We start from the raw sequence: 19989 nt of genomic DNA, 5'->3' as shown, positions 1-19989 counted from the left end.
AATCAAACTTAAGATAACATGATTTTGGGGTGCCTGGCTAGCTTGGTCAGTAAAGCATGTGACTCTGAATCTCGGGGTTGTGAGTTCAAGCTCCACATCGAGTATAGAGATTACTTAAAAAGAAAAAATAACATGATTTCTACTTGATTTGTTTGATTTGATATTTATGTCTATTTTTTCTTATGCTGAAAAGTTTAGCTCTGATGACATTATCATAATTATTTATGTTTAATCCTAAAATACACCAATAACAGTTTCAAAGTAATAGTAGCAATATTAGTAAAATTACTGACTACAATTTATTTCTCCTCATTTCTTTGCCACAAAAAACACACAAAAGCATTTTGCTTTCTCCACCTAACAATATATTTTGATGATCACTGCCTGTCATTTTATATAGTTCTCTCTTTTTTATAGCTGCCTACAACTCCATTGTGTAGATGTTTATTTTTAATGTTTCTGACAAACTTTACATTATTCTTCATGTTATTGTCTGTTGAATGCTTGTGATAATCTACATATTCTAGGACAGTTATAATTAAACCATAATTCCTAATAATCTGGCTAAATTTAGACAGAATGCAAATATTGGGAAAAAATGCAAATTCTCAACTAAACATAGTAGTTTGAATTCCCAGTGAGTAAGAAAGGAAAAAGGACTCCAAAAATGTAGGGTGGAAGAATCTAGTCTGAAATTGTCTATAACCTGTAATTTTACTGCTAGTTAGAAAATGGTTATGATTTGTCTTAACACAGATTCCCTGGAAACAGAGCCTGATACAAAAGCTTACATGCTAACACTTAATAATTTTGAGGGTGAGGAGTCACGTGCAATCCCAGGGAAGTAGAAGCGAGGGGAAAGGGAAGTAAAGCAGAGAAGGAGGGAGAGCAAGTGCATGGAGTATGTTTCTGATCTGGCCTCACCTCCCCAACAACCATGGTTGGTATCAAAATGGTGGACTGAACTCCGTGGGACTTCCTCATTTCTTGATTGTGTTACCTGTCCCTGGCAGGCTGGTGGCCAGGCATGAGGGTCTCTCCTTATCAGTCACTCTATGTGTGGGGGCTCTTTGGTGATGGGGGAGGTAGCAGTAACAGTGGTCACACTTCAAGACAGTGTAGGGGGGGCACCTGGGTGGCTCAATCATTAAGCGTCTGCCTTTGGCTCAGGTCATGATCTCAGGGTCCTGGGATCGGGCCCCACATCCGGCTCCCTGCTCAGTGGGATGTCTGCTTCGCCTTCTGCCTGCCCCTCCCCCTGCTTGTGCTCTCTCACTCTCTCTGTCAAATAAATAAATAGTATCTTGAAAAAAATTGTCTCTAATTTAAGCGAATCTTTAAATTGGCCTGTTTTACATCTCTTACGGCAATTTTGAAACAAAACTTCAATACATGTTCATCATTAAATTCTCTGAAAGGGCTTTTTTTTAACTACTGAGGTTCAGATATCAAACACACATAAATATTGTTGTAGTAATTGACATGATTAATTTTTTCCCTTAATGATACTGATATTATGTGTGTGTGTGTGTTTTACATTCTGTCTCACTCTGATTAGTACGTTATAGTGGCCATAATATTAGGAGTGTATGAGAGAAAAAGTTCTGCGCAAAGACTACAAAGTAGCTCAAGCTAGTTCCTTGACATGTCATGCTATTAAAACGGTAACCATTAATTACATTTATGTGGCAGGAAGGGACGGGGGAGTGGGAAGAAGAGAGGGAGAGAAGAAGATATTTCAGGCAAACTCTTCTCTCCCCACCATTGGGTAACATCATTACCTGTATAGTAAAAACAACACTGGTGCTCACTAGATTGTTTTTGAATCAATGAATGAATGACTACCCCTCTGGGACTATTAGATACCGTACACTATTGCTTGAAGGCATCTTCCTATTCTATGATTCTGTGGTTTCTTTACTAAAAGTTGGCTAGCTTGCAAATTTATTTTAAAGTCTGAGAAGCAAAATGCTTCCAGATGAAAGGCAGGGAGAAAATACTCCTCAAGCCGTCCACTTTAGCACCTGGGAAGCCTAATAAATATCATGATCATTTACACACGGATAAGCAATGGAAATTCATCAAAGCTGTGTACAGTAAGAGCACTAACTTGCGTCTGGAAGAAGAACTTTGTGCCAAAATTGATTCCAGCCAAAATCAGCTGTCCTCTTTTCAGTAGTGCACAGAAGAATGCAGGCGGCCACCTTTCTGATGTGATTTCTCCCACTGATCAGGAAAAACTGCTGAAGTCATGAGGCTGCTCCACTCAGAGCCCTCATGTGAGTCATACGAAAGCTCGAGCCCTGCTGACCTCTGGCAGAAAGGTTGCGAACGAGGACAGGAGAGGCAGAGGGGAGAGGTTCAAGTGCGGGTTTTCTCCTTGAACCTAGAAGATTATGGGTCAAGGGCTGTGTACGAAGACTCTCCAGCCTGGATGGCGCTGCCATCGCTGTTGGGAGGGAGACGATGCACACAGCTGCCAGAGGACAGTGCCTGAGCCCGAGCCGGCGGAGGCTGCGACCGAGGTATTTGTCTCGCAGGAGGAACATCTTCCTCTGTTGATAAACTAAGGAGTTCAGAGACTCCCTTTCTGAAGCAGGGTCGGATTTTTCTGCGGTAGGTCTAAACCAATAAAAGGAAAATCCTATTAAAGTCACAGAGAATTATTGGCTGTTGTTATCAAATTTGTGGATGTTCTTGTAAACCAAAAGGGAAAAACAATCGTGTGCTTTGGGCTGCACAACACTCAGTTGACTTAAAGTTGAGAAAGTAGTTATTCTCTTGTAATCTCCGAAGTACTAAATGACAGAGCTGAGCCTCATGAAAGCAAGCTGCAGTATTGGTATGCTATGGATTCAAAATCTTGATGATTAGCTTGTGATTGTTAGCAATGACATATGAGAAAATCATTCCCCAAAAAAGATAAATTAAGAGGACATGAGGAAAAAAAAAAAAAAAGGGCTGAGTTAAACAGAGAAAAATTGGAAACCATCCATCAAAGAGATTTAGGTTAACCGAAGTGTTTAGGACATATTTTTAAGTGAAGAAAGAATGTAGATTTTCTGCAGTTGATATCATCATGTCTTTTTTAAGGATATGGCTTTCAGGAAAGGACTTGCTTTTTGGGGTGTAGGAGGCTTAGAAAACATCTGAAGAGTGACAATCAGACAAATGAAGAAAAAATAGTTTCTGCCAGCCACTGAGTCTTGACTTTGCATATATTTTATTCCTGTACTTTCCTTTTTCTCTAGCTGACAGACCTAAAAGAAGCATCATGTTCCATGACTTCATTTCACCCCAGGGGACTTCAGGCTGTCCGTGCCCAGAAGTCCAAGAGTAAAAGGCCACGGAGTAACAGTGATTCTTTTCAGGAAGAAGATCTGAGGCAGGGTTTTCAGTGGGTGAGTGAACATCTGATGTGGATGAAGAAAAATTTAATATGTGCTTGTCTAAGGAGGTTGGCCCTCCCTTCTAGGGCAGTTATGGAGAGGGCCTTTCCAAGTATACTCTGGCAATGCTCTCTAATTTCTCTGGGGGGAAAAAAGTCAACCTTAAAAAAAAAGTGCTCTTTCTTTCTCTCCCACCTCTCACCCCTCCCCATTCCGCTCAAGCAGAGGAAGAGCCTCCCTTTTGGGGCAGCCTCATCTTACTTGAACTTGGAGAAGCTGGGTGAAGGTTCTTATGCTACAGTTTACAAGGGGATTAGCAGGTGAGTGACTCATAACTGGGAGAGATTCTGCAGATGAGGATCTCACTCCTCTGATTCGAAATTATAGAGCTGGGGGACACAGGGCAGAAGTTCGTGACCAGTGCAAGACACCATAGTCAACAGGGAGAGACGCAATGATTTAAAGAGCCTTGCAAGAAAAATGAACTTCTCTTGCCCTGATTAAAATCAGCCCACTGATATGTTTATCAGCTTTTCCTCTCTTTTATTCAATTCGAAGTAGAATCTTTCTACTACGGACCCGAGGAACAAGTACTGCTCTTCACAAGTGCAGTCTCTAAAGGGTTTTTCATATCTCTCCCTAAAACACGACGACAGAGGTTTGCAATGACAAACTTGAGTTTGCTCCTTCATTCTTGCTTTACCTTCTTAGAGGAAACTGAAGTTGGTTTCTACAAAGCATGATACATGCAAAAAATGATTAGCCCTGGGGTTTGTACACTTGAAAAATATACAAAATGGCTGGAGAATAAAAATAATGCTAATCCAGAAGGCAAGGGCCCATTTTGGCTAATGAAGTTGTTAAACAAATGTGAATTTCATTGCTTTAGCCAAGACGGGACAGTCAGAGGTTTGATTTCTTTAATTTATGTTACTCCAGTGGAGAAAAATAATGGCTCAACAGTGGTTAAGTGTTCATTTTAAAAATGTAATATAAGTACTGCAAGACTATTTATTATTTATCCTAGTAATCATGTTATTATTTTTACATGGTGAAACAGGATTTTAGGGAACTATCATTTTAAATATATTATTTAATTGAATTCCACAAACTATCTTAGGAACTAAGAATATAAAATATTTCCTTCAAAGGACTCACCTGAGTAATAGGATAAAAAATACATTAGAAATATTTGTTTAGGGGTGCCTGGGTGGCTCAGTCAGTTAAGTGTCTGCCTTCAGCTCAGGTCATGATCTTAGGGTCCTGGGATCGAGCCCCCTGTCGGGCTCTTTGCTCAGCGGGGAGTCTGCTTCTCCCTCTCACTCTCCTTCTGCCCTCTCCCTCTCTCTCTCTCAAATAAATAAACAAAATCTTAAAAACAAAAAAGAAATACTTGTTTAAGTGCATAGAAATATATGTACAAGTATATTCATTGCAGCAAGATTTGTAATAGAAAAAGTAAAAACCTGGTCACCTCACTAATGGAGGACTGGCTAAATAATCACCACGCAGTGAAATAGTGTGCAGCCATCTAAAGTAAGAGGTAGCCGTACTGATATGAAAAGATGTCCACTATTTTAAAAGACAAAAGCAAGTTTAGAATAATATATACCCTATATTCTCATTGAAAAAAAAATTCCGATGTACCATGCATGTATGCATAGAGGAGTCTGGAAAAACGCACAAGATTATGAAAAATAGTTATTTCTAGTGGTTGAAACTGTGGTGGGGAAAGAGAGATTACTCAAACTCTTTACTTTATTCCTTACCACAAAGGCATTACATTTATCATTTAAAAATAAGTTTAAAAATGTCATAGAGATAGATGCCAAATAAATTCAACATCAGTTACTAGTTTTTAAAAACTCTGAGCAAAATAGGAATAGAATGATAATTCCTCATGATGTAGAATATTTCAAATCATCAATTCACATACTTTTTTTGTTAAATACTAGAGACATCCTGTTAAGTTAGAGATAGGGTGAGAATGCTCATTATCCTTTACTGTTAAAGATTACCATAAAAATTCTAGTCAATGCAATGACAAAAAAAGACTGATATAATTTTTGTGGATTACAGAATTGCCTCCTCTGAGGGAGGGAAGGGAATCATCTAAGAAACCAGTAGAAGCAGTAAGCTAGAACAGTAAGGTGATCAGTTACAACATTAAAATACACTTATCAAAAGTCATCTTATGTATTAGCAATAACCATTTAATAGAAAATATAGTAAGGGAAGTGACTCTTAAAATATCAACAACAAAAATCATTAGTATCAAAAAATGGGCAAAGATTTACTAAGGGACATTAGACCTGAGAAATAGCCAGATAGGCATTCATTCATTCTACTAATATTTATTAAGCACCTACTATGTGCCAGGCACTATTTCAGCCAATAAAGAGTCATTGGAGAACAAAGGAGACAAAATTCTCTACTCTTATGGAGTGTACATACTAGTCAGGGTAAGATAGGCAATAAACAAATTAATGAAAGACTGATTCTGTCAAAGAGTGAAAAAGTGCTTGGGAAAAAAATAAAACAGGGGCGCCTGGGTCGCTCAGTCATTAAGCGTCTGCCTTCGGCTCAGGTCATGATCCCAGCGTCCTGGGATCAAGCCCCGCATCGGGCTCCCTGCCTAGCGGGAAGCCTGCTTCTCCCTCTCCCGCTCCCCCTGCTTGTGTTCCCTCTCTCACTGTGTCTCTCTCTGTCAAATAAATAAATAAAATCTTAAGAATAAATCAATACATAAACCAGTGAAGTGGGATAAGAGCGCCAGGGTGGGGTGGTAGGACTATTTTAAATAGCGGGCTGAGAAGGGAACACTTGAACACAGACTCTGACAAAGGTGAGGTGCGAGCCCGGTGCGTGAGCGGTGGGAGAGAGCCTCACGCAGAGGGAGTAGCAAGTAACAACTCCCTGAGGCAGGAATAGGCCGGACCTTGGAGGGGAGGGTAGAAGAGCTGCAATTGCAGTAGATTAGGTGTATAAGGTCTGGTGGATTATTCCAGAGACCATTGTAAGTACAGAATATTTGGGTTAGAAAATCTAATAGTGCAAAGATGTCAATGATTCTTTAATTTCAAGTTTTAATATATTATAAATGTGTTGAAAAACTACAATACTAGTGTAGTATAAGGAAAGTGTAGTATAAGAAAAAATCAGATCAAGGAAATAGTGTAATATAAGAAATAGTGTAGTATAGAAATAGTGTAGTGTAGTGTAGTACAAGAAAAGACAGATCAAAGAAATATGGTTTTTTTAAGTCCAGAATAGTCACAAACCCAAGTATTAGTAAGATCTAATATATATATAATCATGGTAACCTGTCAAATCATCAGGGAAAAGAAGATAGTCCAATAGTGAAGCTGGGATGATCATTAGCAACTTGGAAAAAGTAAATACACAATATGAATTCCTAGTAGATTAAAGAGGTAAATGAAAAAGAAAAGATAAGAACTAGAAGAATAGGGATGCCTGGGTGGCTCAGTCATTAAGCGTCTGCCTTCCGCTCAGGTCATGATCCCATGGTCCTGGGATCGAGTCCCGCATCGGGCTCCCTGCTCAGTGAGGAGCCTGCTTCTCCCTCTCCCTCTGCTGCTCCCCCTGTTTGTGCTCTCTCTCTGACAAATAAATAAATAAAAATCTTAAAAAAAAAAAAAAGAACTAGAAAAATAGGTAAAGGAATTCTATCTAACCTTTGGGCTGGAAAGATTTGTCTATACATAATACTGAAGTCAGAACCCTTAGGAGAAGATTAGAAGTGTCCATGGTGCCCCAGCTACACACGTATGTTCTAAGGAGCCCTAGTTCTGAGAGACCTTACTAGATGTTCATTGAAACACTTACCATTGTCAAATCATTGCAGGGAACCCTAAAACAAAAGTAAAAATGTGATTCTTTATTATAAGTGCTCTCAGCATCTTTAAAATGTTAATGTATACCATGACTGTCTAAGAAAGATTAAGAAAATTTTTAAAGCATAAAGCATTTTCTAAACATATTTGACCAAAAAACTGTTTGGGGGGATGAGGAGAATGTCACAGAGGTATGCTCTGAGTAAAACATTTTGGAAAATACTGAACTTCATAAAAATTTTAAAGTTCAAAATTTTAAAGACATGTGAAAGTAGACAAAATAAATTGGTAAAAAGCATACGCAAAACATTTCAATAAAAAGGTGGGCAAGTAGGCAAATCACGAAAGAACAGAAAAGACAAAAAAACTTAAGAAAATTCAGGTCCACAATTAGTTAAAGAAATAGAAATTAAAATGTGATAATCCTTTTTAGGCAAATTAAATAGGCAAAAAAAAAAAATAGGCAAAAATAAAATCCTTTTTTCTGCAAATTAAATAGGCAAAAAACAAACCCCATATTTATGGGGCTATGTCAAAGGGACACAGGAGCCAATTGAAAGGGCTCCCAAAGGATAAAGCTGGAAAATTTGAGTAACAAAATAAACTAATATTGAATTATAACCCAAAGTGTAAAATAAATATCTATAAGTCTACACTGCTATGAATAAATGGCTCAGTAAATTAATAAATGAGAGAGAAGAGACAAATTTCCTGTGCAGAAGAATTTCAAATAATTTATGTAAATAACTGAAGAAGGTGGAGCATAAATCCCCACACCTTAAGTGTGGGTTACTCATGGTAACATTCTTCCAAAAGTACACTGTGGAAAGGGAGTAGGGGAAGAATAATCACAGTGAAGAAACCTGACAGACACTACCTCAGCTGATGAGTAAGGCCAATATCAAAAGTCGTAAATTCTGACAATAGTCTGTACCCTTAATATGATGTGATGAAATGGCACTTTACCTTCTCAAAAACCATAACCCCAGTCTAATCATAAAAAAAAATTAGAAATGTTCCCATAGAGAGGTACCCTACAAAATTCTTTACCAGTATTCCTCAAAAACTGTCAAGGTCATCAAAAACAAGGAAAATCTGGGACTCTGTCATAGCCAAGAGGACCCTAAAGAGACATGACAACTATATGTAATGTGGTATCTTCCATGGGATCCTGAAACAGAGAAAGGACATTAGGTAAAAACTAAAGAAATCTTGATAATATATAAATGTATCAAAGCGACACATTCTACACCTTTAACCTCCAAATGCTGTATGTCGATTACATCTCAATTTCAAAAAAAAAAAGAACAAGATAAATTGATTTCTTAAATGTATACATATCTACTGTGATATTTACTTTAAAAGAGATAAAAAGAAAGCATTTTGAAATCAAATTGGAAAACCATAACAAACTTATAAATGCTGTAGAAAAGGAAAAAAAAGCAATATGTAACAGCAAGTAAATTTTTTAAACTTAAAAATCCTCTATAATCCATCACTCTAGCACAGCGATTGCATATTCACACAAATTATTTAAAGTCACAAACATGGTATGCTTGCTATTCTGTATTCTATTGTTCATTTTATCATGAATATTTTCTAATTTCTACATGTCTCTGGATTTAAGCTTTTGTCATGAATTCAAAGTATTCTATCATATTGATGTACCACACATTTTTAAATTGTTCTAATGTTGATCATTTCAGCTATTTCTACTTTGTTCTATTATAACATAGTAGAGAATATCTTAAATGCATTTGGAATTTTAAAAATCATTATTAAATAAGTCTATTGGGAAAAATTCCTGGATCTGGTACTTTTATGGCTTTTCCTGTGTATTATCATGTTGCGCTACCCCCAAACTTTACCAATGTACAACGCAACCCATAATAAATAATACAATTTTACTGCAAAAAACTAAAGAATTCTCAATAAACTATAAGCTTTAGTTAATAATAATGTATCCATATTGGTTCATTAATTATAACAAATGTATCATACTAATATATTAACAATGGAAGAAACTGGATGAGGGGTATATGAGAGCTCTCTGTATGATCTTCTCAATTTTTCTGTAAATCTAAAACTGCTCTAAAAAATGAAAAAACACAAGAAAACAAAAAGCCTGCCCAGTGTTGGCAAGAAAGTGCTGGAATGGCCAGTCAGTGGTGTGAACACTCTGTGGCATAATTTGGGAACATGCATTCAAAACAATAAAAACTTGTGCACAGCATACCCTGACTTATCAATTCCAACTCTACCCTAAGAAAAGAATAGGGGCTGTGTGAAAAGATTGTGCTACAAACATGACCGTGACTGTATTTTTATAATGGCCCAAAGAAACAATGTAAAAGCATTTGGAGGTGGCTAAGCATAAACACACTGTAGTATATTTATGTGATGAAATATTATCTCATTATTAAATATCACACAGTACAAGAATGAGTAAAAGAGGGGAGCCTGGGTGGCTCAGTTGTTAAGCATCTTCCTTCCGCTCAGGTCATGATCCCAGGGTCCTGGGATCGAGCCCCGCATCGGGCTCCCTGCTCAGCGGGAAGCCTGCTTCTCCCTCTCCCACGCCCCCTGCTTGTGTTCCCTCTCTCACTGTCTCTCTCTGTCAAATAAGTAATTAAAATCTTAAAAAAAAAAAAAGAATGAATAAAAGAAAAATTAGATGGAGGAAAAGCAGGTTACTAATAACATGATATGAATCCCACTGTATTAAAAATAATGTATTTAGGGGTGCCTGGGTGGCTCAGTCAGTTGGGCTTCTGCCTTCGGCTCTGGTCATGATCCCAGGGTCCTGGGTTCCAGCCCCGCATCAGGCTCCCTGCTCGATGGGGAGTCTGCTTCTCGCTCTCCTTCTGTGCTCTCTCTCGCTCTCTCTCAAATAAATAAATGAAATCTTTAAGAAAAATAATATATTTATCTTCGTATGAAACTCTCGGTTCTCCAGAACTTCACTTACATGGGTGAACAAAATGATGAATAAGGGGAGAGCAGGAGGAGATAAAGAGAGAGAGGTAATAGTAGGGCTAGGCAGATCAGGGGGCACCTAGGAGATGGTTGTAAGAATTTGGCTTTCATTCAGAGTGAAAGGTGAAGATAACAGTGGGTTTTGAGCAGAGAAGTGATTTGTTCTGACTTTCCCTTAAAAAGGATGCCCTGGGCTACTCTGTTGAGAGTAGACAGTAGGGGAACAGACATGAGAGTAGGGAAACTGTTAGGAGGTCACTACAACAATTCAGATGGAAAATAAGGATGGCTTAAAGTGCACAAATGGAAATGAAAGGACAAGATAAATCGAAATATTATGAGGCTGGATTTGGTGGGGGGGAGGGGCAGGGTTCTGTGCTTTGCAGTGTTCTATCACTTTGGTAAAAAGAAAAAAAATATTTTGATATACATACATATGACTTTTTAAAACTGTTTATTTTGAGAACATTGTGGATTCATATGCTGGAATATATTTGGAAGGAAAAGCTGCTTTTGTTACACTTTGTTACACTGTCCTTAGTATAAACTGCTGCTATGAACTGCTGTGAATCATCTCAATAAATGTGTGCCCCCCACCCCGACTCTTCTAGGATAAATGGACAACTAGTGGCTCTAAAAGTCATCAGCATGAATGCAGAGGAAGGAGTCCCATTTACAGCTATTCGGGAAGGTAAGAACCAAGAGATCTGTTTTACAAGCCCTCAATTTGGTAAAAAAATACATTGAGTCTATCCATTCAGCCTCTGGCTTTTGATATTTCTAGAAGTAATATTATAATTGCAACTGTATTCTTCCTAATGGTTTTCAGAGTATATTTATACTATCATTTTATTATTTATTCTTGAGGAAATTAAGATTCAAAACTATTATATTAGTTGCCCAAGACTATGAACTCAATGTGTATTCATTAAATGCCCTCTATGTGTTTGGTCCCATGCTAAAGTGCTAAGGCTACCCCAGACAAATCCATATAGAAGAGAAAAAATAACACACCCCCACAAATTCTCAGTAAGTAATTTACCTGGAAATCATAAATTGTTTAGATAGCATTTAAGAAACTCTTGGGAAGGCATAACTTTTTAGTGTTGTCTCTGTATGTTCTCTGTGCCCTGGGCACTACAGCAAGTAGGTGAGGCATCTGGTGTCAGATGGACTCGGGTTTGAATCCCAAATCTACCAATTACTATGGTGTGACCGTGGGTAGATTAGGTTACCTGTTTTAGACCCCATTTATTGCAGAGAGAGGATAATAGTACCTCTTCTATTGAGTTGGTATGAGAATATGTATCTAAAGCACTTATCGCATTTTCAGAGTTCAACAAATATTAGCTATTATTATTCCATTCTTGTTTCTTTCCTTTAATGATGTCTTGTTCACTATCAGGATAACTAATAATTTATAATATAAAAATCAAGAAGGGCGCACCTACCTGGGTGGCTCAGTCGGCTAAGCATCTGACTCTTGATTTTGGCTTGGGTCTTAATCTCAGGGTCTTTCATTCAAGCCCCACGTTTAAAAAAAAAATCAAGAAGGCAATATAGTAAAAACAAATCATTAAAAATACAATTTATTAACCTTTTACATGAGCTATTTAAAATAAAATGATAGGATTGCTATCCATTTTAGCAAAAACAAACAAACAAACGTCGCTTCCCTTTTATTTTCTTCCCTTTTAACTACTTTATCTTCCCCTCTTTATGGAACACATACTATACGCGCAGCATCTTGCTGGTCCTTGTTAAGGATGAGACGAAAAAGCCCTGATCTTTGCTCTGTATTATTTTCAGTTTTAACAGAGCAGATGATTCAAGTTACAAGTGTTAAAATGGAGGTTAAAAAAAAAAAAAAGATGTAAACTAAGATGAGAACCAGTGAGTCTCAGTGTGGCTAATGGAGTCAGTAGATTTTGAACCAAGCTTGGAAGGATGGGTTATGCAAAGAGGCATGGAAAAAGCAATTTAGAAAATGAGTTTATAACTGAATTTGATGCCATTTTCAAAAGTCTTTTACAGCCCCTGGGAAATATGTCATTTTGAATTTGAGTAGAGGGGCCAAATGGCTGTCAGGTTAGGTGGGGATTCATCCTGGTAGGATCAGGTGCATTCTGGAGGAAAGCAAGATTTTAAGTGTTTAATATAATGGAAGCTGCATTTACTAATGTACTTATTAGTGGTCCCCATGAAAGTATGATCAGATTTAGAAAGAGATGTGTGGATAGGTTGAATAGTATTTCTGAACATAATAGAAATCCCCAGGTCACCAATATAATGGGAGAGTCTCTGGCCCAGCTTCACTGCATTTTCATGGTGTTGCCTTTGTGCATTCGAGTTTGCCTATTACTTCAGACCTGCCACGCTCAGATTTTTGCCCACAGCCAAGTTTTTCAGGTTGACATTTGACTTAGCAATGAAAAATTTTTGCCAGTTTTGCTAACAGATGGCTCTCAGCATGGTTCAGAAAAAGCTGGATCTGTATTGTTCTGTATGGTAGATGTTTTTTTTATTGCATATTTACTGAGGAATTGCCTCTCCCTCCCAGGTGTTTGCAATTACATTCAGTATTCAACTGTGGACTTTCTGGGTTTGTTTTATGGACTTATACCTTACTGAACGCTTTGCTTGTATAATATTAAAAACCACAAGAGGATTTTTGACACATTGGAGGTTGTTAGGCATCCATTTTCCAACAATCAATGTTTCTTTTTCCATCACTGAAAAAGCTGGGAGCCCTTGTTAGAGAAGCCCTCTCCCCTCAAGAAGAGATGAGGCCTCATTTGAAAACTTTGGCACTGTCCCATTTTTCCTGTAAGAACTTAAGGATGTGAGACTAGGGAGACAGGAGGTTAAATGAGAAGGGATGGAAGGCAAAATAAGAACAGCTGGAGTTCATTAGTTAAAATCCAGGGTCACTAGCTAAAAAGGCAACCGAAAGCCACATGCAGAAACACTGAACAAGTAATGCAGATTTTTTTAAGAAAAGCCTTGAAGCAGGAATTACTTTTCCTGAACAGTTTGGCTGCTCTGATGGGATATCAGCCAAAGAATTACTGAGTAGGATTTTACCACATGGATGGTCTCTCTATATATAAGTAGAATACATATGGTGGTTCATTAATCTGGTCATTTGGACAACTATTGGATCTTAACATGTAATATGATGAAATTAGCAAAAGTATGAACAACACTAAGGGAAACATATCTTAATATATGTGCCAGATGCCTCTCATGCATTACCTCTTTCAATCCTTTTAACAACCTTTGGAGATAGATGCTATTATTATTCCAATGGATAGCCACAATTCAAACCAAATCTCTCCGATTCAAAAATCTGTACACTCTCTATGAATATTCTACAGATATTCTACAAATATTTATTGAGCACCTACTATTGCTAGGCACTCGGATGGCTGCTGGATACATAGTAGTGCACAAAATAGACACGTTCCCTGCCCTCATTCCTTTGCTAATTAAAAAGATTAGCTGCCTTCATAACAACCTGGAAAAGATCTTCCCTAATTGGCTCTAGAATTATATTTTAACTGTTTAGTTTTACAACTAGGAGAAAATACTTTCATTTGAACAGGTGAATATTTTAAGCTTTTATATAAGAACACATTCCCTAGTTTTACAAAACTGTGTATCATTACCTTATCTTAATAACATGCATTATTTTAAATATCTTTCAAAAAAATAGACTTTTGGTTCAAACCCAGGACTTTCAGACCCTCAACATCATTTGTTTAGGAAGCAATCATATAATTAAATTTTTTTGAAGACTAGGCATATGACATAATCTTTTCTCCCCCTCCCCCCTCATTATCTTTTTCTTTTTTTAAACACATCAACTCTAGGAGGTAAAGCATGTTATTTTTGTTGTGCGCATGAAGGAACCTGAGCTTCAGGAGGTTAAGTAACTTGTCTGAGGCCTCAAAACTAGTAATCAGAATAGTTAGGTATTAGAATCCATTTTGCTCTCATCCTACTTTATTATGATAAATTTAGAAATCCATAACTCGAGCATTTCTCCTCTAACAAAAGTAAAAATAAAAATAGAAATCTGTTTTTATGATACATTTTGTATAAATGTTAAGCAAAATGCAGAAGAAATATTTTAAAGGAAATAATATTGTATGTTTGTCAATTCTGATTCTATCCTGTACTTTATAGCACCAGTAATTGCAGTGTTTAAATTAGAAACAGTTTTAACTGAGGATCTTTTAAGATCATTCTCTAATAGAAAACATTACAAAGTAATTATTCCCAGTCCATACATGAGAAAACTGAACTAAAAATAGACTAAGGAACCTCCCCAAGGTCATACAATGAGGTAGAGGATACGATAAGAACGCTGACTTGCCTGTTACTACAAATAGACTGCGGGAGGCCTGGTTGACAAGAAGTCCTCCATTGAATACAATCAAATCACATCACAGACATAGCATATTTTCATATGCATAGTTACATTTTTATAAAACAAAATGATGTCAGGATGATGATATGGGATCAGATGACAATTGCAAAGAAATCAGATGACTACTCATCTAACATTTGTCTTAGCATTTAACATTATCTAGATTTCTTTTCTTGGAATGAATAACTTGACTCATTTACTTGATTTATGACACCCAGGCCAGAAGAAATGTAACATGAGGAACCACACTCTTTTTAATTCAATGTCCGGTGGAGTTTGGGGGTGGAAATTGACTCCATTATTAACTCCTACATAAACTCAATTAGAACAGTTTGGTCTGCACTAATTTACAAGCACTTACTGAGCACCACATGCCAGGACTACGCTAGCTGCTAGAGATACAAAGACAGGGACGGGGACAGTCCAGACCTTCAAAAGCTTACAGCCAGCCAGCCATTCACTACATGGAGCTGTGCCGTAGGACTTTGAGAGCCAGCCTTGCTCTTCCTTCTCATCGTCATCTTTTACATAAACTAAAACAGAAAACAGTAGAGTAACAATAAAACGTCATGACCCATTGCACTTGGAAAGCACCAGTTTTCCTAAAACTTTACTAAGCCAAAACCCCAGTGAAATTTAACAAAACCAAGAAACTAAATATTCTCATATCACTGCAAGATGAAAATAATTTTTAAAATTATTAAATATCTTACATATATGAGAATCAAACTAAATGCCATTTAATGTTCAACCAGTTGGTCCTACTATGTTTGGACATTTAAAATAAAGAAAGAAATACTTTGCATTTTTAAAATGAACTGAATAGGGGTGCCTGGGTGGCTCAGTCATTAAGCGTCTGCCTTCAGCTCAGGTCATGATCCCAGGATCCTGGGATGGAGCCCCGCATCGGGCTCCCTGCTCCTTGGGAAGCCTGCTTCTCCCTCTCCCACTCCCCCTGCTTGTGCTCCCTCTCTCACTGTGTCTCTCTCTGTCAAATAAATAAATAAAATCTTTAATAAAATAAAATGAATAATGTTCAGCTGTGATCTGATCTTTGGGATTAAGTTGTTTTCTTCAGATTTTCTCTTTGGCTTTCTGAGTGTTCCCATACCAAGTTAATATAGGCAGAATCCCTACAACAATGCCTGGCATGTGGTAAATGCTCAATGAGGTATCATCATCATCATCATCATTGCCATGATCACCAAAGTATTTTGGAAGCACTCAAAGAAATTCCATTGTGATTCCACTTGTCTGGAGCTTTAAAGACTCCCCAATTTATCTGTGTGTCTTTTCTTTGAAGAAAAACAAAGATAGGTATACTTAGAATATGTGAATTAAAAAACAATAATTTTACAGGAATCAGAGTGCTCTAATTTTAGGATCTTTCCCCTTCTCAGTCAGCTTTTGTATCCTTCAGCTTGTTAGCCCGCAGAACACACCATATCTTACCGTGAAGTGTATGAGGCCGCCTCAAAACGAAAAGAAAGACCTTTTCGTCTTGGGTTTGAGACCCGCACATCTGAGGCTGTAAGCACTTTAGATCCCTTTGGTAGATAGACCGGACAATATATCAATACCATGAGATAAATGCTTTCAGCATCATCTACTCTTTCATGTAAATTGCCTATTATTACTCACCAAAAGTCACAGTGTCCATATAAGTATTTCAGTAGTTCTGGAGTGCTAAAAATGCAGTCAGGTAGACATGGCAATAACACTCACAACATTTATAATGTAATGAGGAGGACAACGAAAAGAAAGTGTCTCTCACAGAAACACCCTATGCCAACCAATTATAGGTATAGAAATATTAGGTGATTAGTGACACTATATAATATTCTATATCACTAGAGATATAGCAATAAGCAAAAAAGACAGAAGTCTCTGCTTAAGGGTGGAGATAGAATATTAACAAATAAACATATAATAGGTTAGGGTAATAAGTGGTAAGTGCTATGGAGAAGAATAAAAGCAGGGCACAGAGACAGAGGATCATTAGTGTAAGTCATGGGTGAGGAGGCTGCTATTTCATTGAAAAGGGTCATGGAAGCTCAGACTTTATGTGTGTGGTTTGAGCAGAGACCTATAGGAAGCGAGGGAGAAAACATGCAGGGAATGAGATAAAGGGGTTATAAGCAGAGAAGGACAAGTGTAAGACTCAGGGAGGAAATGTGTTTGGAAGTGTCCAAAGAACAGCTAGAGCCAAGTGAGCAAGGACAGGAGTGTGAGCTGATGAGGGCAAGGAGGTAATGCGGGCTGGACAGGCCATTGTGAGTCCTTTGGGTCTTACTCTGAGTGAGATGAGAGACCACTGGAGAGTTTGGAACCAAGAGAGACTTCCATCTGAGAAGGACCACAGCGGCTGGCTGTTCTGTGCACAACAGACTGCAGGAAGGGAAGGAGGAGGCAGGGAGAGACTAGCTAGAAGGGATGTGCACTGATTCAGTCAAGATAGGAGAATGGCTTGGCCCAGGATGGTAGCAGAGAGTTGGCAAGAAGGGGGGATTTTGCACATGTTTGGAATGTATTGCCAACAGATTGGCTGAATTGGATAAGGGTGTGAGAAAAAGAGTTGAGAGGAGTGTAAAAAGATTTCTGCAAAGAAATTGTGAATTGAAAATAAGACTAATAATATAAATATAAGTGCACAATACAGATTGTAAAACTGACACTTTTTCTACCCCTATAAAATAGAAATTACCAAGAAAACTATATAAAATATTTATACCCACTGTTAGCAGTGAGTCTCATCCTAAGTAGGTATTGTTCCTTGAGCTTTTTAGCAAATGAGAGTATGAAGCCATCATGATTAAGAAAACATGCCACCATGATTTTAGAAAATAAGCATCACAAGGGGCACCTGGGTGGCACAGTCAGTTAAGCATCTGACTCTTGGTTTTGGCTCAGGTCATGATCTCAGGGTGGTGAGATCGAGCCCCACTTCGGGCTACACACTGAGCGGGGTGTCTGCTTGAGATTCTCTCTCTCTCCCTCTGCCCCTCCCCTCCCAATATAAATAAATAAATTTTTAAAAGAAAAAAAATGAGCATCATGAGTTTTAGTAATATCAAACTTAAGTAAGAATAAAATTGTATTATAAATAAAATATCTTAACAATATTCTTAGCAATTGCGCCGGCCTGTGCAGAAGTCTCTGGAGCCAGGGAGAACAATATTCTTAGCAATTGCAGCTTTACCATATCTGTTAAAATCTAGTTTTGGTGCGTGCTTTGTAATGCCTGAACGCATGCGTGTGTGTGTGTGTGTGTGTGTACAGGGAGAGAAAATGAACATAATTCATAAATAAAAATATACCCAAAAGTCAGCATTCTCAACTGATGGTCAGAGTCATTGTTATAAATATGGAAGGTGCTGAAAACTCTAGCAGGAACATAACATAAACAAAATTTAAAGATACTAACCTGGGAATGGGGGTTTAGTGGAGTTCAAGGTAAAAGGGAGGGGCAAGAAGCTGATGCCTGGGGTGTTAATTCTAATTTGCAACCATGTGATGCTTTCCATTTTTCCAAGGGTTCCACGCATAACATCTGATTCCATCCTCATATCAACCCTGTGAAGTCAAGTCAGAAAAGGCCTTATCTCTTTTTCAGTAGGAGTGAATTGAGACTGGGGTTGAGATACTCTCCTGAGCTTACTGGGATAGAAAGCGACAGGGCCAGGATTCCCATTAGGGCCTCTGGGTCCACAGTCAGTTCTCTGTGAAGACATTCCATAAATATATTTGACAAATTAAGTGCTTCCTCTTGGCTGAGTGTTGTGCTAGGTGGTACGGCGGCATCCAAAAGAGAGGGAAAGTCACTCCCTCTATTCCCATGGAGCCTTTGGTCTGGGGCCCCGGACATTAAACAGATGCCCATGAAACTGGTCACTACACTTACGAAGCAACATGTTTGTAAAAGTGGGATAATAAATTTAGCTCATAAGGATTCAGGGGGCAAAAAGTAAAGTTAGAATATTAGTCATTAGAGCAAAGAAAGGTTAGCGGGTATAATAGGGCTCCTTTGATGACTTGAGGTTCCCAGCTCAAACTGATGGTACGTAAAGAAGGAAATTCACTAGGCCGATAGTTCGGATAACTATGGGCTAGCAGGGCGTGGATGATGTCACCAGGAATCCATGCCTCTCCATCCTCAGCACTGTTTTTCTCTGCCTGAGTTTTAGTCCCAGACAGACTCTCACCAGGTGTTGGTAATCTGGCCAGAGCAGCTTCTGGTGAAATCGACAAAATAGGGTTTGTGCCTCGTCTCTGAACCGATCGCTGGGGCTGAGAGTGCTGTGCTCCAATGGGCCAGGCCTGGGTGACACACTCAGATTCAGGTAAGGGTGGGGTCAGCCCCACCCGAATAGCATGGAGTAAGTGTCCCCACTAGAAAGAATAATGGCTATCAGGAGGGCAAAACAACAGAGGATCCTTACAACAGGGCAAGATTCCTGAAAGAAGTAATTTGTTGTAAAATTTGAAGGTAGTATTTGAGTTTGGTTTTGATCTTATGGAATTCTGGGAAAGAGTTGGTGTAGGAGCTTCATGACACGCAAGCGTGCCCTGCAGAACACGGATTTGAAGGCTTACACTTAACTTTCCCTTTCCTGTAAGTCTTAAGGACACTATTCACTCAGGCAGGGGTGTCCTGAGCTGAGACTCACCATCTCCTTATTATGCCTTTTCTGGTCTCCGCCCTTGTGAAGCTAGAGGGTCTTCCTATCCCTGAAGCCCCCAACGACACCCTTTCAGACTCCTTCCCAGCCACTCACTGGCCTTTTGCAGTGACTTCTCCCTTTTAAGGCTGCCTTTAGTGACCTAATTATAATCTGTTATTAAAGATGCAAGAGATAGTCCTTAGACCTCCTCACTCACACTCCCCTGGGCTCCCCAAGTTTGGCTCTGTCCTGTTTTCAAGTTTGCGTTTTCTCCTTTCCACAGAGGTTCGCAATTCTCCTTTTAAGAAATCCTCTCCATCATGTTCCAACAGTTCTTCATCCCATACTCTTGTCCCTGCCTTCCACTAATCTCATCCACGGGCCCTGCTGACCCTCTGTGACACTTTGAATTTTAGAAAAGGCCACATGTTGCAAAGTCCTACTCTAGAAGGCAGAACACTCCATTTCCTGCTCCTCCCAGGGCCTTTATCTCTCCAGGCCTCCTCTCCTGTAACTCTGAAATGGAGATAAGATTCCCAATTCCCAGAGGGAAGCACTTGCAAAGTGCTCTGAGTGCTTTGATGAAATTGATTAGATAAATGGAAACATATTTTTTTTTTTTGCAACTGCTCTAGCCTGTAAGAAAAATAAGTTATGTAAATGCAATGACTTGCCAT

At 38.5% G+C, this 19989-nt stretch overlaps 1 protein-coding gene across 2 annotated transcripts in view; it reads left to right on the top strand.

Annotated features, from left to right (window-relative positions):
• Positions 1–2396: 2396 nt before the first annotated feature.
• The window catches only part of CDK15 (cyclin dependent kinase 15), a 74187-nt gene continuing 56594 nt past the window's right edge, over positions 2397–19989 (top strand). For both annotated transcript variants that reach the window (XM_032415849.1, XM_032415771.1), the window contains exons 1-4: positions 2397–2525; positions 3252–3401; positions 3615–3709; positions 10831–10910. In XM_032415849.1, coding sequence (XP_032271740.1) covers positions 2397–2525; positions 3252–3401; positions 3615–3709; positions 10831–10910 — 454 coding nt within the window. The remainder of the gene's footprint in view (positions 2526–3251; positions 3402–3614; positions 3710–10830; positions 10911–19989) is intronic.

This window comes from Phoca vitulina, unplaced genomic scaffold (assembly GCF_004348235.1).
Source record: "Phoca vitulina isolate PV1807 unplaced genomic scaffold, GSC_HSeal_1.0 scaffold1, whole genome shotgun sequence".
NCBI classification, from domain to species: Eukaryota; Metazoa; Chordata; class Mammalia; order Carnivora; family Phocidae; genus Phoca; species Phoca vitulina.
Note: the sequence above shows the minus strand (reverse complement) of the source record. Positions and strands in the feature narration are given on the sequence as shown.